At 38.4% G+C, this 27,161-nt stretch overlaps 1 protein-coding gene across 5 annotated transcripts in view; it reads right to left on the bottom strand.

Moving 5' to 3' along the window:
• The window catches only part of ANO3 (anoctamin 3), a 206,469-nt gene that overhangs the window by 110,868 nt on the left and 68,440 nt on the right, over positions 1-27,161 (bottom strand). The window contains exon 1 of one of the 5 annotated variants that reach the window (XM_032187911.1): positions 25,322-25,510. The exons of 2 other annotated variants lie outside the window; for them this stretch is intronic. Coding sequence is in view for 2 of the 3 variants with exons in the window: in XM_032187909.1 (XP_032043800.1) it covers positions 23,928-23,973 (46 nt within the window). In the remaining variant the exon portion in view is untranslated. Of the gene's footprint in view, positions 1-1,565; positions 1,999-23,927; positions 24,024-25,321; positions 25,511-27,161 lie in introns of those variants that run through there. 2 more of the 5 variants (XM_032187909.1, XM_032187910.1) reach the window with 2 other exon arrangements.

The raw sequence follows: 27,161 nt of genomic DNA, 5'->3' as shown, positions 1-27,161 counted from the left end.
AGCTAGAGAGTAGAACGCGTGACACAGCCTTCCTGCACAACAGGATGGGTAATGTTGGGTTTCACAAGCATGTAAAACAGAGTGCTATTAGACTACTCCTGGTTTTATTTTTTAATACTATGTTTGGACACTGGTTTGCTGATAATTAAGTAGCATAGGCATTCCATAATGCTCACAATCCAAAATAGCTTTATAAATTCTGGATAAAAAGTTACAATCTTTGGCACTTCAGGAAGAGAAATAGGTTTTTGACTCCAAGTGCAAAGCATCTTGATTCCTACAGTCAGAAGAATTTCTTCTACATTCTATGTAGGCGTTTTCACTAATCAATTTTGTTTACTAAAGAATCTACAGAGGACTTGACTAATATCAGTTATATATTTGGAAAATTTATCAGTGAAAACTGAGGCGTACCGTTTGTTTTTAATAGCACATTGCTGAATTAGCTACAGAGTAAGCGTGGCACAGTATTGCCAAAGCTCTTCAAGTCTTGCCAGGCTTTTGAACATATGCTTTGCTATTCTGGCAGGTATCCACTAAATCGGTGTTCAGCAAAGATTAAATCTAAGAAATTCTGGTTGGAGAATTCTTTCCTAAGGCTGTGTTTCAGATTGATGCTATGCAATGCTATGCATTACTTACGCTTATTTTAATTATGCCAAGCAGGTAGAAAGATACTGCAATGTATGTTATTGCATCATGGTTTTCTTGACCTTAAATTCCTGTTAAGTTGTGTTAGTATAGGACTAAGTACGTTTGAAAAATATATCAAAATAGCTGTCTACACACTTAAAATACTCAGCTTCCATTCCTTAACACTAGAACAGAAAAGAAGATAATGTTGCTTCAAAAGGTGGAGAGCAAAGGAGGCACAGGCAGAGTGCAGTGGGGAAGCCAACAGCCCTTGGAACACAAAGTGACTCGATCATCTCTGTACAAACCAGCCCAGAAAAGTGGTTAGGCAGGGAGTTGATTAATGTAGACCGATCTATGGCCTTACCCATTATTAAAGGCCTTATCCAGTATGGAGCCACAGTTTCAAAATATTTAAACCACATTTTCTAAGCCCCTTTGACTTGCAAGTTCCTGAATTCCCCTCTGTTAGGTTCCATTGATCCCTGAAGTACGACACAACCAGAGGCACCACTTCTCAGCATTTCTCAGCAGCTTCGACGTGCGCCCAGCCAGAGCAGAGCACTCTCCAGTTGGCACCAGTGGCATCCGTAACAAATGCTTCATTAACTAGACCATAACCAAGTACCCAGGTAGAAAATACAGGAGAAATTTCAAACAATAACATGAAAGCACAAGATTAGATTACATCTTAGTTTCAATCAAGGCAACTAGTTACTGCCATGTAACTCCAAGTGTTGTACCTTCCCAGCTCCCCGGCTCATGGTGCAGAAACAAAAAATAATTCCAGCATTTATTTGCATGTTTAAAACCCTCTGTTGCTCACACAAATGTTTTTTTTTTTTTTCTTCCCATCCAACGCAGTTATTTTCACTAAGTCCCTCTCCAAACTGTGTTTCCCATGACCCCGCTGCCGAACCCACACGCCTTACCTCCAAACCCGCAGCCTGGGTAACTCCGTCTGTAGGTCATGCACATCAGGACGTGACAAACACCGCCGGACGCAGGCAGCTGGCCTCTGCCCCAAAATATTCAGTACAGCAGAAGGCAAGGCAGAGACTCACCACAACTGCAATGTATCTGTCTAGATTTCAGACTGAAGCTGTTTTGCATCCCACTGGTTTAGAGTACAGAGAAGTAGCAAATGCGCATCCGCACACGTTGCCTAGACACATGACAAAATTCTTGAGTCTAAATGATCCAAGCTGGCTGCTTGTGAAGTCTCTGAACAGCTTGCGAACACCATCCGTTGTTACAAAAGCTCAACTTTCTATTCCTTGCACAGCATCACATCGGTGTTTGTACTCTGTTTCATTCCAAACACAGAAATATTTACTATTTTGACTTGCGTAGCCCTTCACGATCTCAGTCTGCAACAAATAAGGGCTCTTTCCCTTTCATCTTATTCACTTTATTTCATTTCTAATAGTTTTTTTTAATGCTGTCTTGATGCCTTTAAACCACACTGACCACTGGTATTACATTAGCTGCCGTATTAGCCACTTGAATTTTAACATTGGCAACTCAGGTTCATTGCTGTTCGCTTCCCCTCTCACTGCGGTCTGTATGGTGGAAGTGCTGCTCCCACAGTTCCTTCCCATTGCAATGGAGCTTTGCCCAGAGCAATTTGCTTTGTGTTACTGGAATTGTGACTACGCAGCAAGCAGAAGGATGGCCTGAAACAATTAGTTTTTAGTAATACTGCCCAAAATAAATTTCATGTTCTTAGTTGGTTAAGCCAACTCACTTTACAAGGTTTTCATAACTTGCTGGTGCTATCTTTTGTTTGCACAAAACCACTGTCTTTGGCACAAGATGAATGATAATATTGTGTTTGTTTTTTTTTGTTTGTTTGTTTTTTTTTAAACCCTCAAGAGGAGACCCATCACTATATTTAGCTGTTACTGGTTAGAAAATAAAACTATTTTTGAGTCTTATTTCTACTATAAGATGTGACAAGGAAGGACTAGCGGTTTGAATGTCTTCCAGTTACTTGTCATATTTTTATTCCCATAAATTTTTTTACATCCTTTCCTAACTATATCTGGCATATTTCCTATATGCATCTAGAAGATAGGATAAAAGCAAAACTATTCTAAATGACTTCTTGAGTTGTATCATATACTACATCAGTGACCCGATTGCTTCAAGTATTTAGAAGTTTAATTTCCAAACATTTCAGATCCTCAGGTTCTGAATTACCTCTTTCTTGAGACTGATTATGTCAAAGATGCATTCACCCATTTATTTAAAAAAACAATTTTGCTTCAGTAACTTGTTGCAGCTATCTGTTAGCATCCATTTCTTCTGCCTAAAAATTCAGGAAGATGCATCAGACAGACTGAGCTGCAGCACCTGATCCCATGCGCCCCAAGTAGAGACTCCCTCAAATGACATCCTTTGGATCCCAGAGAGCATGCACTGGCCAGAAGCTGAAACCATGTCTACGTATGCAATAGCTATGCTGTAGACAAATAACTTAGCTCATACTTTAAGGAATTCAGTCCAACATATTTTCAACTTACTACCTTTTTTTTTTTTCCTGTAAGCTCACTGTATATTGCCAGTTTGCTTTTCAGCTGCTATGGTGATACTTTTTCACTGTCACATGGTTATCTGAAATGCTTTGCTTTTATTATTAAGTGGAACAAAGATTTTTCAGAAAAAGCACATGTATTTTACCACTACTTTAAAAACACTCCTGGTAAGATTGACATGTAGAATATGAAGCCCGGAGAGATTGTAACATCTGTCATTACTTATGGCTACGCCAATTAAATACCTCAGTGAAAACGATCTCCATTTCTCCTAATTAATAATGTCTGTAATTAAAAGACAGCTTTTTTTTTTTTTTTTTTCTCCACAGTCACCTCATCACTGAGAAGCATGGCACAGAAGAATGCTAGAAACACTTACTGTGCAGACAAGTTCTGCTGAGGAACTTCAGCCAGCCAAGAATTCCTTGGTTCTAAACTGAAGATGCCTCCACTCCCTACAGGTATCTGCAGATGATGAGGTAAGCTCAGACACATTTCTAGGATAATAATTTCTGAATTTGCTTGTTATGTAGATCTACTCATTCAGGTGAAAATCTAGTATATCTAGTAAAACTCCAGGTCATGTGAAAATCTAGTATACCTCCAGAAATTTTTAAAATGGAAACTTTAAATGAAGAAAGTGAACACTGGTGATAGAACCAGTAAAACCCAAGAGCACTATTTAGTAAAACCCAAGGCACTATTTAGAACCAGAGTTACACGTATTTCTCCTAAATGCCTTCAGATAAGGTACAGAAGTGGATGACTGCATGCCTGATGTTACAGAAAGAGGCACATAAAGGCTGAACAAGAGTCACACAGTGAGCTGATACAAGACCCAGAAGAATTGACAAGTTGTAGAAGAATTGACAAGTTGTGGCACCTAGAACAAAAGACTGCCCTTAACACCAGTAGCTAGTTTGCCTCTGTGAAATGAAATTCAGTCTATGTCCTCACATGTTTGCACACACAAACTGAGATGTGATTCTCTTACTTATAGGTCTGAAATGAGCCACCAGCACATGATGAACATGGATTTCATTGCCATGCAACTCTTGTTCACCTGCAAATCACCACAGCTGGTGATGCTGCAGAACTGAAGAACTTTTTCTTTACGAAGCATGCTGTAGCTCCCTGCTAGCTTTCAGTGACTGACGAGATTTAGCATGTGACAAAGGCTTCTTACAGCAAGACACATTGAAAAGCCTGTTAATTAGAAGGCTTTCTTTAGCCTCCTTCAGCAACCTTTGTACCAATCTCGAGTCACCTACCTGAACATCAGGCCCACGTAAGACAGCTCAATGTGTCTTGAGACATGCTGTGGAGGTGTACAGAGCTATTTTAAAAATCTGTAATTTTATAATTTTCCAAAATTACAGGGGAAAAGTTGAGATCATTACTGAAGCACTTAAAAACTCTAAAGGTTAAGTATCTGAAAAAAAATTACCAGTGCTCTTTTCTAGTCTGCGATTTAAAAAGAAAATGATATCCTTTCAACAAACACAATTAAGCCAACTGTACAGAACTATGCAAGTTTTCTCTATTCATCTATGCATCTAATTTAGATTTCTGTATTACTTTAAGATATTTTTTCCTTTCATGAATAACATCCTTTAAGAAATCAAGAATAATGTATTTTATGAAAGTTTTTTACCTTTATGAAATGGCAAAATTGCTCAGCTGGAACATAATTTCTATTTCTCTATATCAAACCTAAGCACAAATACATTTTAACCACTATTTTGTCACATCTCATAATATCCACTGCATCTCTTCTTACAGAAAGTTGAAACATCGCACACACAAGAAATTAGTTTAGATGACAAACGGTCTTTCCAGATAAAGCTCTCCCACTGAACACAGAGAACAGGATCTAGCTACAAAGACTAAGCTAGACTGTAGACTTTGTACTAGATTTTAACCACAAATGAAGCATCCTGGTGAACCTATCATGCATATTACATCATACTTTAAGAGTGAGACAGACTTTAGGTTCATTCTTAGACAAAGTTTTTAGTCTGATCTTCTGCTTAGCCCAGTTTTGAACTGAGCATATTCTCATACAATATACGGTGGTCACATCGAAGAGAATTAGTTTACAAAAAGATGAGAGCACAGCAAAATGGCTGGAATTTTACTCTCTATAAAATGCTCCAGGAAATATGCTCTTCCTCTGTTGCTACACAGTTATCTAATGCTAAAAGAAGAAATTAATCATAGGTGATGCTACTATATTGTTTATCTGTTTGTTAGAATATTTGGTAATACAGAAAGCATTCATTTGTAAAAAGTTAAGAGGCTAATGGAGTGCAGAAGAAGAAAAAAATCATGTTTAATACAAGAAAGAGAAGATAGTCTGAGGAAGGCAGAAAAATTCACAGATATTAAATTCAAGTATGCATGAAAAAATAGTTTGACTTTGTTTAACAAGCAGCTCTCAGCAGATACTGCAGCTGGAGTTGCATAAAATTTAGTGGAAGGTATTTTGAAAGTAAAATGTCCTTTAAAACTATTCAGTACATAACTCAATACTTCTATTAACCCTTAAGTGTTTGATTTCACACCTAGAAACAGAGACTGGCAATCTGAAAAAGTTTCAACCTAGCTTTGATGTTAGCATTTACCTCCTTAACTACTACAGTGCAATGCTCCATAGCCTCAACTTCGTAATATTACTTATTAATTATTGTTAGTTAATTTTAATTATAATTTCATTTTAATATAATAATATTAATTATTACTAGTAATACTACTTAGCCACCCATTATCTGAGAGGACCACTGGTGTGCTCAAAGTTAACAGACAAGTATTCAAGATTTTGAAATTTATGTTCATTAACATCAAACTTTCCTATAATAAAACAAGTGCATAAAATTCTCAACCACAGTGGCATAAGAGTTATCAAATAGCAAGAAGCCCGTGATTTAAAATTCAGTTAAATCAATTAGACCTTCTGAAAGACAAGACAGTGGACACTGTTTAATATGTTACTAATCTCACAACTTTTTCATTTAAATTTGAAGTTTGCAGCTTTTAGTTGAGACTTCAAAAAGTGCTTACATGCTTCGAAGATTGTCTAGCTTTTCTAATTATATTAGCTAATAGAAGATATCTCTCCCACTGCAAAACTTGCCTCTCTCTGCTCTTAGAGTCTTGATGTTGGAATAAATATCATCACATACTCTGTGCAATTAATGATCTACTTATTTAAGGTATCAGATGAAACCCTTAAGTTTAGTATTTCACTTACAAAATTCTAGGCTGACCGATAATTGTTTCTCAAATAAAAAATTAAAAATAAAGAATCCATGTTACATAGTATGATGTAGACATGAGCACATAAATTTTGTTACTGGAGCGAGGCACTTCATTTCTAAGAAGATGAAACCTTATCACAACGTGAGGAACTTTTGTACTATTTCAACATAAGTAAGTCAATGTGGATGCAAAAAAAAATAATTATGGGAGCTGGGCATGCAGAACTATAAAAATGGAATTATTTGGGTAAGGAACAGTGATTTCTGTATCCCAGAAGTAATCTATAAAGAATATTTCATATAAGTAGTATCCATGAATTTAGGCATCTTTGTCAAAAAGTGATTCTGATAAAGTCTCAGGCAAGAAAGCAGTTCTCTCTCATAAACAAGTTAAAAACCTAATCTGCTTAAAATTTTCTCGCATTTTGACACACATTTTCTAGAACTAACATTTAGAATTACATTCATAAAACCTGTCAGGAGTGATGAAATGTAAGACAATACTTTTTTTTTTTTTTTTCCTATTTATTTATTTTCTCTGAAACAACCATGCTATAAAATAAGCTAGTAGAAAGAAAATACTTTCACATATGAAATCATATACATGATTTGCTAACCACGAGTGGAATACAGCTTCTTTGAATGTTGTAAAGATTTGATTCTACCTCCAATCAGTGAAGGGAGAGATGCAGATACATAATGATTTGAGGGTTTAAGTTGTAAGAGTTTCAAGTAACTTCTACTGTCTTGAAAAAACTGATGCAAATGAAATGCAAGTGAACTGATTTAATAGATCATCCCTTTAATACTGTAAAATTTCTGTATTCTTCCTTGGCTTTAAATGAAAGGCATACAGCTGCACTCACTGTTCTGCATTTAAATTTGTTCAGGTAATATTGCAAAAGAAATAGGAAGGCATTTTAACATAGAATGTGAAATGTCAATACTATTGTTTCATCTTTTTTTTCCCTCAATGAATGTATAATAAGGCAAAATAATTGCTCTTATTTGAAATTTAATGAGTGGTATATAAAGAGAAAAATAGCTTTCAATGTCAACTACATTCCCACTTACACCATAAAAAGAAATCCAAAACTGCACAAATGAACCAAGTTCACCAAATAGATTTTTTGACCTGCTACAGAATTAATACCACAGTACTGTTCTGATTAAATGCTTAGATTCAATATGAGATAACATAAAAACTAACCTTACATTACGCTTGCAGGAAAGCAAAAAGGTTAAACATTTCTGCTGCAGTGATTCCTACTGCCTTTCTTCACAATCTTACAGCTTTTGACTTCAAATGCTGTTTCCAGATACTAGGGAAATTACATTCTGCTGATGGAAAACCTTTTCACACTATCCTTAGGAACACTTTATCACTCACTGTTCATTTTGAGTGCATTCTTGCTGGATTTGTTACTGAAACACAACAAATAACACTGATAATGGAAATAAATATCTAATTTATCTGAAAAATAAAACTCATAGTAATACATGTATTCCTTTATTATTTTTAGAAAGGTATAACTCTTCTGATTTCAAGAAGATGACCTAGAGACTTTATACAACAAAATAACTAGAGCATCCAAAATATATGCAGACATTTTTACATTATTATTTCTGAAGAAGAATTTAGAGACTTGAATTTTCAAGTCTTTCAGATTAGATACTGGCAGGTATTATAGCAAAAATATAAATTAATTCAATAAAATCAAGCAGCAAGAACAGAATTTTTATTTTCAACTCATTGTCCAATCAAATGAAATTTTAAGATACATCTGCTACTTGAAAATTTAGACTTCTTCAGAGCTTTGTTCTCCTGAGGATGGAACAGTGACTGAACTCTGGTTAGCCAACTAACTCTTGTACACTTAGGAAATGGATCCTTGAGCTAAATGTAAAACATTCCTTGCCATTTACTAAATCAATGTTATAAAAATGCATGTTAGATGCAAGATCTGAGAAGTCATTGCATACAAAAATGTTGGATGTATTCCATATTATTGTGTCAAGTGAAGGTGTCTTAAAAATTCTGATCTCACTGAAAAACAAATGTGATCTTCATAAGTAAAACTCGTGTAAAGGTCCAGTAAAGCTACATGTATTCAAGAGTCACTCTTAATCAACAAAAAAACATTTTTAGCAGAAATTTTTTCCTTTTCTTTCAAATACAATGAATAAAAATAAATAAATAAATAAATGCAACTTTGGATTTAGCCAGTACATACTTGAAGTGATTTGAATCTTATATGATATCAGTACACACTAACAGAATGGTTTGATAGGGTCGCAAAGCTTTTGTTATATATACACTATTATATACATATACTTATTAAAAAAAAAATCAAATGTAAACAAAAAGGATTTGCAAAAAAAAAATTCATCCTTCTTGTTGCAAACTACGAGCAGTTAATACTGCCTTGTAGCAAACAACATCTAAATCCTTCTGGCTCCCTCAACAACTTGAAGAGCTATGGTCACAATTACGTATTTTGTATCTCTTTAGGCTCATTAGTTGCTTCTGTTGGATATAACTGCTCCTCTTTAGCGCACTCACAGTTGCCTTCAATGTTTTGCAAAGCTCTCTCTGTAAAGTCTATTTCACTCCAGGAGGCTGGACCACTTTCCCTAGCAGCTCAGTGTTCTTAAGTACACAAATTTCTGATAGAGCCTGACATCTAACAGGCAATTACCAACAAACTAATGGGAAGTGTGCTATTAGTGCTTCTCCTCATCCCAAACAAACCCAGAAGTTGCTTTGGGGAGGGCGGGTTTTGTTCTTTTTGTTTTGTTACTGGCAGAACACATTACTTGATTTTAAATGCTGGCTTTTTTTGTTTGTTTTGATGGCAACTTTTGAGGTACTATTCTTTCAGTACGCTGGGTTTAAAATGAATAAAACCAGCAGAGCTCATCTAGAGTTGGTGATCTGCCCTTCCATGAGTCATCCACACCATGTCAAATCAAAGGGCATTCCGTATTGGGAGCCTTGAAACCAGAGTTTTCTATATGACCTGCTACATGTTCAAACCCTTAAAATGTTTCAGCATCCCAAGACAAAAGCGCTAGCTGTAATAATACTGGGAGCCAACAAGATATACTGACTATAATTAATTTGAGAAATTAACGATGGCTATTGGCCATAGCAGCTGACAGCACACCTGCCAAAACATTGACTCCCAGTGCAGTCAGCAGTGAGCCCCTGCAGAAATGAAGGCTGAGTCCTTCTTGAGTTACTTTGGCAAAAGCACAGCCGGCACACGATGGGAAGAGAATAATCCCCTCCCTTGATGCTGCTGTGGCCACATCTGGAACAGTGCCCAGTTTGGGGACCTGCCTGTACAGGAGATGTCTACACCCTGCAGAGACTCCAGTGGGGGGCTACCAAGACAAGGAAGCTGGGATGTACGGCACAGGAGAAACCAACACTTAGCACAGCGAAGACAAGTCTGAGAGACAAGCTAACTGCAGGTCCACTCCACTATTTGCAGGGAAGCCCACCACCTAAAAAGGGGAGTTAGAGAAGAGAGAGATGTGGGTATATATAGACAGCTCTGTGTAAAATCTCACTGCAGAAGAAAGACAACACTGCATTTCAGCCAGTCCTTTTCCCAAGATCAGACAGTTTTTGCACAACCTCCTGCACTGGGAAAAAATATTACTTGTGGAAAATTGACTTTGTGCCATGCATTCATTCAGCATCTACAACTATGAGACTAAGAAACAGTTCTATTCCTTAAGCAGTTGTCCCGTTTCCTAGTACTGGCCTCAAGATCACCCTTTTTCATAAACCAAAATTCATGTAAAACCTAATCCCTCAGGACTAGTTTATCTAAAGTTTACAAGGCAGATGTAAAACTGAGAGAATTTCATCACAGACAATTAGGAGAAGGATTGCAAATCAGTGCTTTCCTGACAGAATAACTTCTCACAAGGCATTTATTAAAAAAGTACCACTTTCCTACTCTGACAAATAGCGATTTTTCCTGCACTGGAAAAAAATATTCCCATGGATATAACCAGAATGCATGGGATCTTCTCTCTCTCTCTCTCTCTTTGTGGGCTCTTGGATGGGAGCCATCAATAGTTCTGTCAGTGTTGGCTTCTATATAGCAGTGTGATATTTACCTATAGGATGCCCAGATTAGTGGATTATTAGGAAAAGATGAAAATGAAAAAGAGCAATTAATCAGTATATTGAGATTTTTTCAGCCACTGTCTGTCTATAAATGACTTGTGATTTTTGGTCAGGTTCTTGCAAAAACAGAAGACTAGGAACATGCATCAGTACGCTAGAGCTATAGTGTACTGCTGATAGATGCTGAAGTAGTTCTCAAAGGGATTACGTTGGTTTCCTTCTGAGTAGTTTACTTCTATGCTTCAATAAGCAGTTCTTACTTCATTAGTATCCATAAGGCTAGTTCATTGGGAAAAAAAAAGTCTCAGTAGCAACATATAACATATAAAGTTGCTCATTTGCAACTGCATATTCCCTTGTCCAACACAACAAGCAGAATGACTTGCAAGAGAGCATGCAACAGCAATGTGGATTTGCATCTGCTTTCTGACTAGTTTTAGTATGCATTTAAAAAACATAATACAATTACTAACTCAACATTTACCGTTCAACATAAAACATCCAACAGTTATAGACAATTTCTAGGCTACATTTCTTTAAGATGACTTCAGCACTCATTTATCAAATATAAAATGAAAAATCAACAGAATTGGTAATGAAAACCTGTTCACAGAAGATGTATTATTACAAGAAATTAACACAAATTCAAAGAAAAAACTGGCAAAGAAAAGAAAGTGCATAACCAAAGCAACACCAATACACACTTTTCTGAGAGAAACTTTAAGAAATTATCATCTCATAAACACAGGGAGTAAAAATGAATGGGAGAAATAGCAACAACCAAGCATTCAAAAGGAATTCTATTCCTCTCCCTTTGCTAATCCTGAAAACAGTGAATTTTAAATGAACGGAAGAAGAAGAGCAAAATACCCTAGTAATGCTAAAACTAAGAGGTTAAAGATTAAAATCTCTAAACTAAAATATATTTTTATTGGAAGTATACCTTTTGCAGATATTATTAATGCATTGAAATATGAAACATTTGGACAAAACTGCTACTGGTTTGAATTCAGCTGACATGATTTCCTTTCTCACAGTGTATTAATGCTCACATAACTAACACACAAGTGATGGTTGAAGAAGCTAGCGTCTTTTTGTAGATGGTTTCTCTGAAGTATGGTTATATGTACAGGACATATAAAATATGAATTTATATTTGGCAGCTTAACAAACGTTCTGAAAAATCAACTAAAATCTCCTAACTACACAGAAATGGGCTGTGTAGGCCCCAGTAATACACAAGGATCCGCAGATGAGTGCAAAGGAAGAAATACCTGCTCGTAGTCAACAGAGACTGCTACCAAAGCTGTAACCATACTTTGGTCACAAGGAATGATCTAATTAGGAACAACACAAAAATAAATATTGGTACGGTAGGGAAGTCTAGCAATAAAGACTTCTCGTCCTGGTGGGGCACATGCTTTCATTCCCATCATTTCTAATACCCACCATTTCAGGCATCAACAGATAGCATAAAGCCACTAATTTTCTTTTGGATCTTCACTATATGTTCTGCTATCTGGTGTTGCTACCTGGTGTTACGGGGTATTTTTCCAACACCTGCAAGTTTATAAAATTAGATTACCTCTTATTATCTCACTTATCACAGATTACCACACTTATGAGACAAACCCTCTCTCTTGAACTCTATCTTACAGCTTCAATTTATTGAACACTTTCTTGACAGCGTTTCCCAGTTGACCAGACACTAAGTGAAGTATCCTTGGAATCCTTCTGTCACTTGATGCTTTTTGGTTACCTGTTCGTCAAATGGCAACTCCACCACTAGAACTGGTCAGAAATGTTCAAAATGGTGACTCTGCCATGCTAAGACCACATTTTCAGGGGACCAGAATATTCTCGAAACATTATCAACTCTTCTAAAAGGTCACATTAATGCAGCTTTAAAGTCAGCTTATTAAAAATTCCAGTAAAAAGAAAGTGACTGGCAGTAGAAACAAGTGAATAATTATCAAAACCAGAAAGAAATTTAAAATGATATCCTAATTATTCCACCTCTGCACAGCACTTGAAGTTGATGCCTTAAAATCCATGTCTTCTGGGAGCTTCAGCATGAACAGGAGAATTGTTCACAGTTAAAAGTTAGAAAATAAAGCAAGTGTTATTTCTCTCTTTTTTTTTTTTTCTACAGTAGAACTAAAAAATAAAAATAAAAATCCACAGCACAGCTTTTATATTCTTGTTCCCACTGATGTACTCTAAACTACAAGTCATCTTCCCCCCCCATTCAAGCATCACATTTCTCTTTCTTCCTTCCATTGCCTTCTGTTTTTACCTAATGATTTCTGTATTTCTGAATTAATTGCTTTACACTGAAAAAAAAAAACAAAAACAGCTGCATTAAAAAACATTTGTTTTGAAAAAGTATCCTCTGTACTACATAGCCTGTCCATTTCAATGCAAAATAGACGTCATATTCTTCATCTTAAAAAATACCCATATTTTAGCTGTTTCTCTTTTTCCAGTTTTCTGTTTTCTTTTTCCTGTACTTTATGAAGTATTTAGTTAAGAGGTTACATGCCTAATACTTTTACCGATTATACTCATCCTTAACCACCCATACCAAAGCTGTTAGTTAATTTTCTTTTTATTACAAGACTTTCAGACCAGCCCAAAGCTACTCTGAAAGAAATTATAACAACTGTAGGACTTGCATGGAGATTTTTAACCTCAGACAGAATTTAGCACTTGTAAAAATGCTTCTCTAAGTTTTCTTTTCTAAGGAAGATTTCTTTTCAAGGCCTTTCTGCTCCACTGAATAGCAGCTTTCATCAAGTCCTTTGCCTTTTCATTCCATCCTGCTAAAAACAAAACAAACAAAAAAACCACTTAGATTCCATCTACATAAAAATTCTGACATCAACTACCTACGGATGTCCACTAGATCTGAAATGAAAGATTTCTATGAGATTATATATAAACTAGATGATAGTAGGTAACAAGCACAGCTCCTTTCTTTGCTTTTAGCTAACCACAAGAATATCGGACATGCCAAGATCCTCCAAGAGCTCACTCATCCGGCTGCCAAAGCGATGCAGGATTTGAAGGGGAGGCAGGATGGTGGCTATTTGCCTGACTGACTGACACACCTAGGAGAGATGCAGCAGCATCAAAGAGGCCTAGGGAAGTCCTGTGTGATCTAAACACAAGCATTAATTTTCCAAATCTTACCAAACTGTGTCATTAAGTCTAATAAAGGGTAAACAATAAATATAAATAAAATAAAATCACTAAGGTGTCACAAGACTGCAAGCCACAGTGATACTGATTTCTTGTGATAGGTGCTCAGTCAACAGCACAGAGTAGTTGTATAACTCTTTTCAGATGAAATGAATATTGGCATTTCAGAAAAAAAGCACTTTTTGCTTCATTTGATCCTGTGAAAAATCTGGTGGTTCACAGGACTTGCACTTGTGGCGCTAGTCCACATCCCCACGCAAGCAGGCACTGCTTCTACAATGTACAAGTCTTATTTATTTTTTAAGCACCACATAATTATTTACTTCAATTAGCTCATTCCATTTTAATTGCTGTTCTCTGTATGAAAAATGTGCAGAAAAGCAACATACGACGACAATGAAAAGCAGAAAAAATTAAGAAAACCTATAAGTATCCTGAACTAAATTAGGATAACTTTCAAGTATAACTCATAGTCAGGCTTCTTAGTCATCTAAAAAAGAAAGAAACCCTTTAGTAGTCTGAATGTTTATTAGTAACTCACGAGTTCTCATGTTAAACCTTAGCTGAGGATCACCACGGGATCTCAGAATGGTGGAGGTTGGAAAGGAAACCTGGAGGTCACCCAGTCCAAGGCCCCTGCCCAAAGGAGGATCACCTCGAGCAGGCTGCCTGATGTTGTGTCTGGTCAGGTGGTGAACATTGCCGAGGCTGCAGACCCCACAACCTCTCCAGGAAACCTCTGTCAGTGTTCAGACACGCTGCTCATAATAATAACAACCTTTCACTGGAAGATAAAATATTTTAAAGGAAATGTTATTTTGTGTCTAGCTTCCTTCCTATTTATTTTGCTTCCATCTTAATCTTGCCACTCCATTTACTGAAAATGTTACAGCAGCTCTGTGTAAACCTTCCAGACGCAAACATATCATTGCAGGCTAATTAAGCAATGGACAGTATAATTTTCTGCTGTGAGTCAATCGAATGCAAGTCAAACTCATCCTTATTTCTAGATTTCCTACAACATTTAACAACAGCAAGTGGAGGAGCTCCTTTCCTACAGTACAAAAGAAAAGTAAGCTAGGACTGATCCCTAACAGCATGTTATTTTTACTTTTTAAAAAGTTACTTTTAGTAACATCCTAAAAAGTAGCTCATTCACAAGTCAAATTCCCAGGCACGGCACTGAAATCCCATTGCTATCAGTGAGAGTACATGGGGCTTCTGCGTGGAGTGCATCCAGAAATGTAGTTATTTATTTTTAATGTTTGAGTATGCTCAAGATAGCTTCCAAATCAATTGTCATGAAGTTTTTGTGATGGACCTTTGAGCACAAGCGGCTTTCAGGCAAGACAGCAGTAGTAAGTGCTTCCTTTTGACAGGCTGTTTTTCCATTCAGCTTTTCCATTTTACTTCGATGCTGGATTTCTCAAACAGAAACTTCAAAGTTCTGCATTTCTGAAAAGAGTGAATTATTAATAGCAATATGGTTAAGCTCCCGCGCATTATTCATTTATTCCTATGGACTATTTGTGCTTCTGAAAATTCTCTCCTCCTTTTTCACTCAATCTTACATGCCAAGGTACCTCACAATAGCATGAGCAATGCATTGGTGATTGCTGGAAAGACCAGAGCACCTACTTATTGCAATATAAGCAAACTGCCAAGCAAAACTTTTTTTTTTTTTTTTCTGAAAAATCCTTGCTTTTGCACATGAGGAAAAAAAAAAAAAAAAAAAACAACAACAACAACAACAACAAAATTTATTGTGGTTGTAAAATGTTGATCCCAAACCATGTTGATCCCTCTTTTGCTGCTTTGCTTCCTCCCCTGCTAAGTCTGGTACAGTCCCCAGGTGCTCTGCCCCTGCATCCCCACATGCACCCCAGCAAGGGCTGCACTGGGACAGCCTGGGACTGGGACTCACCTCTCTGCCCAGGGTAATTGGGGCTGCCATCGTGTCTCTGGGCTCCTCTCCATATGTGGGGACAAGCCTTTGTTGGGCTCATGTCTCTGCTGTGATGGGCCTGGCAGGACAGCTCTGGGGTTCCCCCACCTGACACTGTGCTGATCAGCTCCTCCACATGTGAGGAGAACCCAAAAGGTGCAACTTTCCACCCACACTTCAGCCCGGTGACAGCACGCTCAGGTAGCTGCAGGCTGAAGCTACCCAACACTCCTGCTGTCACAAGCATACGGTGACAAAACTTGGCAGAAGATAACCGGGAGAGGCCATTCCACCAGTCCCAGACAGCATTTTGTCTTCTTAGACTGCATTTACTTCAGTGATACACCAACAGACACTAGCTGCAAGTTACGCTCAAAAAGATGGATGACCTAAGATAAAATCTGAAACTTTTCCATGAGATAGCTCTGGGTTAACTCTGGTTATAGCCATGACTGTATCAGGATGAATGCATCTATAGAAGAGTTAAGCAGGAATAGTTATTCAGATCTAAAGTCATATTTTGGGGAAAGAATTGACTCTTCTGGTTTAAGAGACTCCTTGTTCAAAAAAAAAAAAAAAAAAAAGTTTTATATATTTAAAGGTCAGCTTATTAAAGATCTAATTATTGGACTGCACTGAATTCCAATACCTTTTAAACAGCATTAAGCATGTAACTCCTAACAATTACTGCATGTTAAGCATCCAAGTGCCATTAAACTTCCTGTCAGAATACTTGCCTGCATCTTGGAAAATTTTAAAATAAAAATCTGGTTGTGAGCAATCCAGAGCCCCTAGGTGCTACAGCATCGAGTGGAATTTCACCCAAACAGCTTGGAAATCACAACCTTCCTCTACAAAGCATCAGCTTATGACCAGCCTTTAGAGGCATACATATATTCATTGAATGCTTCATATATGCCAAAAGTCAATTTTTATATACAGATTGATCTCTCATCTATCTTTAAATGCATCAACAAGAGGGAAGTACTCTGCACAAGAGGAATTTTGACCCCCTAGGCCTCTCCATTTTGACGATTCAGCATCCAGCAAGACATGTCACCACACTCCATTTTTAAGTATGATGCCCACAAAGCCACATTAATTTCAAGTGGGAGGAAAAGGTAGTGCATAGGTGTTGCGTTTTCCTTTCAGCTGAGAAATCCAGCCTCTGCTGTGTGTTCAGCCATACGCATTTTGCATTCGGGTGGTACCTGTTTATTTCTCCATCTCAAGCCTTTGGCTTTACGCCCACCCGCACGTGATACTATTCCCATCCTCGCTGGATCACCCCTTAGCAGAAAACTGTTTCTATCAGCTACTTTGTTCACTTTCTTTTGGCAACTGACTTGGAAATCAATACTCATCGCAGAGGCTGGCTGCAAGGCAGGGCTTGATGAGGCTGCAGCGGTGCAGCATCTGAGCGGCGCTGCTCCCACGCGCGTCTGTGCTTGCTGCCTGCTACTACTCTATATACATACATCTCTCCCCACCTACCATCTCTGTGTCTTTGCATCGCTCCTCACCCTTCTATATTTTGTCATTCACTTTTTTGTGCTTATATATTCCTCCTCTCAACGTATTCCTAAATTCGGGAAATTCTTAGGACTGACTGTTAGACCATTTTCCCTTTGCTCTTTTGCTGCTATTTTCTCATATAGCGCAATTCCTTTCAGAATGACCACACAGAAAGGAAAGGGAACGAAGTGCCACACAATAGCCCTAAGATAACAAGTAGAAGGACTTTTTTCTCCTAAAATTTTGATTAATGGTTCAGGAAAATTACATCATCAAAGGTACCAATTCCACTGGTTTAAGGAAGCAGAAGGAAAACGATGCCAATGTTGCCCATATCCCACCTTCTGACTTAGAAAGGCATATTGAGGAAGTTGCTAAACAAACAGTAAGGAGTACGTAATTGTTTTGAGCAAGAGTAATTGTACTAAGTCAGACCAGCAGTGACATTTCAAACACTTTACAACTCAAAATCTTTCCATCATCACAGTAATTATCTGGAGTGTGCGTGACTAGCTACAGCTCTTCAGTAACTGTGTTGTAATTATGAATTTTTCAATATATATTTGTGAGCGCTCTACTTTCCTTTGTTTGTGCATTTCCCTTGAGCAATCAGTGCTACGCTGAAATCCAGTAAGAATTGCAACAAAGCAGCAAGAAAACCCATGTGTCATCTTGCTGTACTTTATTACTAAGTAGGAAAACAAATACCATACAACGAGCAGCGTGCTGATGTTCAGAAGTGATTTCTGCAGGTACTCTTCATACACAGTGCTCTTCAAGCTATGCTCCCTTCCCCTAACTGCAAAGATAGAAGCTAATTCAGCATGTTTGCATGGGTTCTTTTTTTTTTTTTTTTTTTTTTTTTTTCCTCAAGTGATCCTCCCTTTAAAATAGTTGCATCATAAATGTTACTGTTTTCCTGGCTTTTGCTTACTGGAGATGACCCAAAAGCATAACTAAGATATCGTCTTCCAAACCCCGTTTAAAACAGTCAAATGAATCGTGAATTAAGCTGCAAACTCACCAGTCAGGGAAATGAACAATTCCTCACTTAAGTAGTCACACTGGCTTCGAGCCCTCACAAGCCAGATGATAACCCAAATTGAGGCAGACTCAGAATCTCATTCTGAGCAAACAGAGCCGAATTTGCATTCATTGAGGCTCAGAGTTGTTAAAACATATTGCTGTACACTGTAGCTTAGTTTTGAGTTACACTCATCTTCAGTAAATAATCTACCACAGAAATGAAGTGATTATAAAATGAGCTTGTAAAGGGAAGGCAAGATTTGTATCGTGGGTAATGCTACACACGTATCATTCTTCCTGCAAATCTCATCTAGCATCCAGCTCAAGACAACACAGCCACCCTACCTTCTTCACTGCAGACAGTCCCAAGCAGAAAACCAGACTTGTTGCTTGTCAAACGTGGATTTAGCACAATTAGTTTCTGCTGTCACAGCATACCAAAAATTCAAGTCATTGACCCCAACCCCAACTTTTCAATGAAAAAACACATCACTTTGTTCACTGCTACCTAACTGCAGAGCCTGGGACTTGGGACTCCCGGTACTTATATTTGTGACAATCGTTCAATTTGTCATGGTTGAAGTTATAAAAGATACTTAATCACAAACTGCTGACTACTGCTAATTTTCTTGAAAAATTTTATAAAATCAAATCCAGTACACTAAAACTATTATTACAAATACTCAAGAGAATTCACACTGCCAGACTATTTCATAGATCTTCTTCACTTAGCAGAATTCAAAACTGAAAAAAATAAGTGAAACAAACCAAAATGAAACACAAAGGCAGGCTCAGAACTTGTACTTTTGCAGTGATGTGCAATGAAGCATAAATGCTAAAATGAGAGCTCTGAAGAAAGCCAGTGTTGGCACGGGTTGCCTGTTTTAACAGGTCCTTAGTGAGGGAGATCCGAAAAGCTTTGGAACAGGTACAAGGTTTGACCACAGCTAATACCCTGCTAAGCTGTACTTAAAGCAGAGCGTAGGAAGCTAATGCCCAGACATCTTACCACAGGGTCATCATCTGCAGCCTGATGGCAGAGCAATGCAGCAAACCAGAAACTCAGATTTCCTTTGGTTTCTCATTTTAAATAGTTGCTCAGTGAGGAAAAACATAACAAGACTTCTGGAGCACTGTATAACAGGAGGTTAAAAATGTCTTATTTAATGACCATTTTCAATCAAGTTCTATACCACAATGGCACAATCCGGAATAAAAAGACTGATTATGGGCTCTTCTAAGATGTTTGATCGAAAAAGGAGAAGTGCACCTTAAATTGCGTAGCTGTACCAGGCAACAAATATAAGAGCAAATATATTCAGGTCTAAGTCTTTTTAAAAATTAGACTTGGCTTTTCAGCGCACTGACAGAGCATTAGAAACAGCACCACTTGAATATGGTATCGTTTTAAAGGAGGGTATTAATAGCTGTGCTGCTCTCAGCTTTCAGAATCAGGATAGCTTTGAAATTTTTGGTAGATGTTAGTTTGCTCCTGGGAATGCAAATGAAAGAGTCGAGCCCTAAGCATTCCTGTCCTCATGCTAACATGAAAACCTGTTCTTTCTGCTCTTGCGAAAAACAGGTAAAAGACAACTTCTCATGAATTTGCAAGACGGACTGCATCTTCCAGTAGCTTTCAGCAGCTTCTTTGGATTACGAAGTGTACTAGGTCCACCAGAGGCACTGAAACATCAAACATCCTTGGAGAATTCTCAAAAAAAAATCCTAATTAGACCTCCAAGTTTCTAAATGCTGAAAACTCTGGAGCACTATAAACAAGGGTGATCTTTACAAACCCTCCTTTAAATTTACAACTTGAAGACATATTGAATTCACAAGTTATTTTGTAAATAATGCAGGTCATTAAGATCTTAGAGTAAAAAATTACAACAAAAAAGCTCTACTCCAAAACAGTAGTGCTCCTCTAAGAAGCTCAAAGGTGTTTGTTCATTAACAAAAAGCAGTTAATGACATAACAAGTGCTCTCTTACAAGGACAAGGGCTGTACCTTTTTAGAGGTTCTCAATCCAATCCTCATACTATCTAAAATTCACTACAACTTCAGATAACAAATTTAAGAAATTAAACAATATTTGGCACCGATCAGTTCACATCACGGAGTGTATCCTTCATGGAAATACCTGATTTGCTCAGAAATCAGGCAATCTCAAGATAAATCCCTTGAGGAGCTAAATCAGCCATACCATGAATTGAAGCTGCTGAATGCCTTTCTGTCCTGTTACACAACTTGAACAGAAAGAATAAGAAGTACCTCAAGCTAGGCACTGGATTTCATCTGCAATCCATGTCCCTAAAACTCATGCAATATGATAAAAAAAAACTCAGTTTTACAGCAAGAATTTATTTTATTTCTCCCAGCCTTAAGCTCTCATTAAAAAGCTTTGGTAGAGGCATTAAAAAAGAACAATAGTCACTAAGAGAACCCAACAGAGCACAGAGGAAATTGTGGTCTATGTATCAGGGCTAAAAATCTAGATCTGAAAATCTGAAAGCATCACTATGGCTTTGACCCACACCCAGAATGTAGGTTTTGCCTTCCGTCAGTCAGGCCAGAAACATTCAAACCCACTCACAATGAAGTGCCTATTAAAAGAAGAGTCTCTTCTAAGCCTTAGGTTGCCTCTGCTTCTGAAGCATTTTTCAGTGAAGCTTCCTAAGGAAACAAGAAGTTGCTTTGCACCAGCCCCGTATCCATTTCAAGCCCCACAAAGTCTACCATAAGGCCACCATACACTTGGATCTTTTGCGTTTAAAAGGATGTTACTTGACTGTGTTTGAGATCAACTACTAAATTCCAGCCAGCTGTCTTTCCCTGGAATTATTAAGCTGCAAAATGTCTATAGAGATAGTCTTTGTCTTCAGCAACGTTACCTCATTCTTGGTTGTCCTTCCTGGACAGCTATTTATTACTTAGTGGTATTAAGCAGAACTGCAAATTACCATCTGATGGGAGATTTTTCTCTTCTAAAGAATTAAGAAACACTTCTTCCTTTTCCCCCCTACATCATTCTTACGAGGCCATCGGTTGAATCCCCCTCTGAAGAGATAAGGAGTATAAAGGTACTGCACAGTATATGAAGTAATGACATCTTGGAGAATATTTCTGAGGAAAGTAATTTCAGAAAAAGCAGTTTCTGCCACAACAGAAGTTAAAAATAGCAATGAAATATTCTACAGATGGCTCAACAGATCTAATGCACTACTGTGCAGACACATGGATTAGTTTACCTTCTGCACATTGCTCTTTTTGATCGGGATACCTTCAGATCTCAGAAGGCGAACAAAAATTGTAGGGGTGAAGGAGATTCTTTCTTCAAACCTTGCAGCGTTTTCATAACACTACGCTGTGCTATACTGCTGCTTCTGAAAACTGAGGGTTTCACTCTGCGTACACAACCTGAAGCAGCAGCAAGACACAACCACGCTGGCACGTTACAGTGGCAGCCTCCTACTGTGAACACCTCCTCTCTCTGTCAAGGAGGAAAAACAGAAGAAAGAAAACAAACTCCAACGAGAGACAAATCCTTGGGGTATACATGCATTTTTCTTGGTTTTCTTCTCTGTCGAGGACTCCCACACACCTGAGAGCCTGGAGAACTTGGTTTTAATTTTCTCAAGCCTTTCAAAGATAGCTTTGGTACAAAAAATGCTATTTGTCTTCTCAGCTAGTAAAAAGCACTCACAGCAGGTAAGGTAAGGAAACACAATGCTCTCTAACCCATTCAATCTCCTATCTTAAACGTTACCTCTCTTCAAGTTGGTTTGAATATTGCATTAGATGACAGCAGGTACACAGCTGCTGCATCTAAAAAGGTTAACATCAACTTTTGTTTTTTTATCACCTATTGTTTTTGTTGCTTTATACCTTTCCTATATGATTGAGAATCCACATAAAAATTATGCCCTTCCAATCCCCCAAAAGAAATGGAGCTTGGTCTCAATGCAAGTGAAGCATATAAGGCACAGCTGCGATGGGCAGTTGGCCATTTCATGGGGATTACCACTGATTCTGAAAAAAAAAAAAAAAAAAAAAAAAGGAATTTAGGGCACAGTTCTGTGAGCAGCTAGAAAACAAATAGAGCATTTAGTCAAAACCTCAGCTATGCTAGGTTAGAATAGAACTCCACTGGAATCTTAAAGTAGGAGAATAACATAAAAGACCAAGCTAGGAAAAACTGAAGGCAATGACATGATGCCCTGCTGCTGAGATCCGTTTCTGTCAACGACAAGGTGCTAGATTCTCCGCTTTGTTCAAACACCTCCTGATTAGATGATGAGTTCTTGATTGTGATTTATGTTTTCTTAGTTTTTCTGTATCCTTTTGCCCAAGATTTCATGCTGTCCCCCTGCATTGTCAGAAGCAGCAGGTTGAGAAAAGCTGAAACCAAACTCATTCAGGTAGCTTTAGCACACATCACACTGCAGATGAGATTACCAAGAAAGTGACAGACACCCCAGTTGTACTGTACAGACTACATAGCTCCACAAGAGCCTTCTCCCTTTCTCAGAACCTCGTTACTGGCTCAGTACCTTACTCAGGATTTCTTCAGGTGTAAGGAGAAGAGAAGGATCTGCTTCTCAGTAGGTTACTGGTTAAAAACTAGATTATTATTAAGTTTTATGACTACCACAAACACACAATTTCTTAAATCATGCAGCGCGGTTTGGTTTCAAAGCAATTAAATACCATCCCTGAACTAGAATATGATGAAGTTAATTTGGGGGTATTTTTCCCCAATATTATTACAAAGCAGCTGAACAGCTCCCAAAGAGCCTTGACAGGGACTCCAGCTAATCATTGCTGTAATGTAAAAAACTGTTTTCTTATTAAAAAACAAAACTAGAACAAAAACTAAGGATTTACAGCATAGCTTCAAATCACTTGATGCTTTTATAACCGCATCCACTACATTTGAAAAAAAAACAAAAACAAAAACAAAAAAACTCTTATCTCATTTGATTAACTTTGTACTTGATAAACTAGATGCAATGTGCAACAGCACTGCTCGTTACTGCATGTAGGATAGGCAGTAAACGCAAAACCTCTACAGCAAGGAACTAAATTTATCATGGGATTACCAGAATGGAATAAGTGCTTTGAATTATTTATTTCTCACTAGCCATTCAAACACAAGAACTTGAATGAGGGCAAATCCAATAAGGGAGCCCATGACTTATGTATGGAGAACGCCGTATTAAATCATAATTTATGGCATAATGCACTCATTGGAAAAAAAAAAAAAAAAAAAAAAAAAAAAAAAGAGTTGTTTAACAACTGAAACAAGAGGAAGCAGGGAAAGATGCTGGTTATGAAAGAAAGCTGGGTTTCGCGTTACCTGACAAAGAATTAGAGAAACAAAATAAGAATATAACGCAGGAAAAGAGTAGGGGTTCCAAGATCAGGAACAAATACTGGGAGTTCATTGAGCAAAGCAGCGTTTTCCATCGCAACCACAGCCAAGGCTCCACAGCATCCCTAACCCCGGCGGAGGATGCGTTCACCGTAGCGCTTGCCGGCCAGCACAGCCCGTGTCCTGCCAACGAAGGGGACACCAGCGGTGTCCTGGTGGTGTCCCCGCTGCCCCTATATCCCCGGTGGGAGCGCGGAGGGCAGCGTCCCCGCAGCCGCCCCCCGCCCCTGACCTTACCTTTCTGCTGCCGAAAGGACTGGATGGAGCCCGAGTGGTGCACCATCCTGCCGTGCCGTGCCGTGCCGCCGCCCGGCAGCCCGCAGCCTCTCCCGGCCCGCCGGCTGCGGGGGGCGGGAGCCCGGCGGCCCGGCCCGCCCCGGGCCCGGCTCGGCCCGCCCCGGCCCGGCCCGCAGCCCCCGTTGCCGTGGTAACGGGCGGCCCGGCCCGGCCCGCCGCGCGGAATGGCGGCGGCCGCCCCCGAGGCAGCCCCTAGGAGGGCGAATGGGGCAGGCTCCGGGCCCCGCTCCCTCAGCCCCAGCCCCGACATCACCCCGCTCTGCTGCCCCTTCCCTTGAAAACAAGCCAGGTGTTAACACCTACAGAAATCGCACCTCCTTTCCACAGCAATAAATGCCCTTACATCTGTGTAACTTGGTGTGTCAGCCGCTTCTTCCTGTCATCCAACTCCTGTTATGTCACCAGATTTTTTCGCATGTTTACAAGCTTAGTCTTAATCTTGCTACAGATAGCTTTTTACAGAAAGACACTATGTTGCACACTTGAGGCCTGCTGCGTCCCATTGCTATGTTATGTCCTAATTTCCCTTTTCTCCATGATGCATGCCAACAGGATCATTCAAAATAATGAAAAATGCAAAATTATAAGCCTTAACTTCCTTCCCTGCCTCCCCCTGCTCATGGCTTGTGCTGCGCTAAGTTTTGAGTTAGCATCACTCAACCATGGTTGAATGTTGTTACCATTTCTTTCTGAGCACAGTAATCTTGTTTCCTTGTTCTTCCTCAATTTGGTCAGTTGCATGCTCAGTCCCATATTCCACCCTACTTCCAGCACTACCTAGCAACCCTTTTCTCCATTGAGGGTCACACACATTACTTACTTCCCAGAAGTTAATTAAATCACCTCTGCAGCTGGTGACAGAATTTGTTTCATTCCTACAGAGTCAGCAGGTCTGCTTGCATGCTAAGGGCGTACTAGAGATGGTGTCTGATAGTAAAGCCAAGCTAAAACTTTTCCATGGTTGACTGGGGTTTGTAGCATACCATCTGCTTAACAAATGACATGTTTGCCACCCCTTACTACAGGCTGGTCTGTACTAGGAAGTTGTACTGCTTGGTCTGTACCAGTACAGTTAAATAACTACTATATATAAATATATAAATATTAAGATTATTTTTACACTACGAAAACATACTAAACAGTCATGCATAAACAAATACATCCATACAAAGGTGCTTGTATGTAGATAGATTTTTTTTTTAAATGGAAGGGAGGCATTCCCAGGAATCTCTTTTAGAGTATACCAGGCAGCACTTATGTAAGACAAAGCTGACAGGTCCAACTGTTATCGTAACTCAAGAAGGAAAAAGAAGAAAAAAAAACAAAAAACTTACCTCCTCAGGATAGCTGACCAAATGTTGTGGGGTGGTTTTTGAACAGTTGCAAAAGGTTTGTTGTCAGTTTAAGAAAAGATACAGAAGCTATGGTGCTGTTAAGACATGATCCTACTCATCTGTCAGTCTCTGGTGTCTTTCTGCACACTGAACGTAAGAGATGAGGCATTCCTCTCCACTCCTGCAATCTCAGGAAAACTGCTTCCAAAGCTGCTGGGAACAGCTCTTTCCTGCTGAGAGACAGCACTATTGGTGTTGCACAGCAGAATAAAGCAAGCGGAGCCAAGAAGCCAAGCTGGCTCTTGTTCATCAAGCTATGCTGGAAAATCAGAAGCAGGCCAAAAGAAATGGTAGAATTAAGTTCTTTACTTTCAAGCTTTAATTACATCAGAATGAAGCAGTAGGGAAGTAAAACTGAAATGTAAACCCAGCAACTGACAGTCAAGAGGAAAACAAAACAAAACAACAACAAAAAAATACAAACAGAACATAAAAGATACTGTAAAATTAGTAATAACTAATCATATATAGTCTGCAAGCAGCAGATGTAGTTTTTCATCATAATAGTCTAAACCTTTGGAAGGATGTAGGCCAGACCTAATCCTAAAGGAGACCTTGGCTGACACTTCTGACTTAAAGGTAGAGTAGAGAGAAGTAGAGGAGAAACATTTTCTGCTCCCTTTGTTAACAGAGGAAACCAATACGAGAACTGCTCTTGTATGATAATAACCTACACTATGGAGAAAGAAAAAAGGTGTTAGTAAATAAAAATACAGGCTAGAGAGCCTGTGTAAAGAGGCCATCAGCTACTCCCATTTCTTGTCTGGGGTCTTACATGGAGAGTTACAGAACTCCTGAATACAGGTTAATCCAACCCTATTAGTACACAAAACAATGAGGAGAGAAAGACTAAGGCTAAAACTAAGGTTGTGCTCAGAAACCGAGCAGAGGAATTAAACCTGAAGACAGAAAAGTGTTATTTTTCTACTTGTTTCTTAATAATGCAGCTCTATTTTTAGCAGTATGTAGCATGTATGCATGAAACTACAAATATGACAGCTGGGGGTAAGGTCTGCAAAGAGAAATAAAAATATAAAGGTGGTTTAAATTGAATCGTTGACACTGTCAATTGAGTAAGCTTGATAGCATTAAAGTATGATAATATCACAATCTGGAACATTAATTCTTCGGAAAAGGAGAGTTAGTGGTCCAGTTTAGGTAGCTTTTTTATATTACAGATAACAGAACAATATGAACTAATGGCTAAGAGATATAGGAAATGTACAAATTCTTAAGCTTCGTATACACAAACATCGACTCTGAAGGTTAAATTGAACTCAAAAATTCCCCCTCACTCACTAATGAACACTCTTTTGGAGTCATGTCAAGGTAAGACTCACACTATCCTTCAGTATGACATTTTGTAAACCGTTTATAAAATACATCAAAACTGTGGACTCGATTAAAAGATCAGGATCAAACAGAACTAGATTTAAACACTCTAACTCTATAATCACCAGAATCAAGATTGTGACTCAAAAGTTAAAGTTCACATGCCTGTACATCATCTTGAGTTTTTGCTCAGGTTTGAGGTACTCAGTTTCGACATGAACTCTGTTTTATAGACAGATTTACAGACTCAGACGTGTCTTTTTCATGAGATGGAGTCTTTGTCAGGACAGATTAGAAACTAAGAGTTTCTCCTTTGGTTTCATTTGATCACAGAATGTGCAGCTTTATGTATATATCTGTTTACTGGGATCTGTAAAAATTGCACCTACTAAAAGGAAGATTGAGTTTCCAATTTTTACTTTCTACTTATCAGGATGTTGTTTTGCTA

Source organism: Aythya fuligula, chromosome 5, assembly GCF_009819795.1.
Source record: "Aythya fuligula isolate bAytFul2 chromosome 5, bAytFul2.pri, whole genome shotgun sequence".
Lineage (NCBI taxonomy): Eukaryota > Metazoa > Chordata > Aves > Anseriformes > Anatidae > Aythya > Aythya fuligula.
Note: the sequence above shows the minus strand (reverse complement) of the source record. Positions and strands in the feature narration are given on the sequence as shown.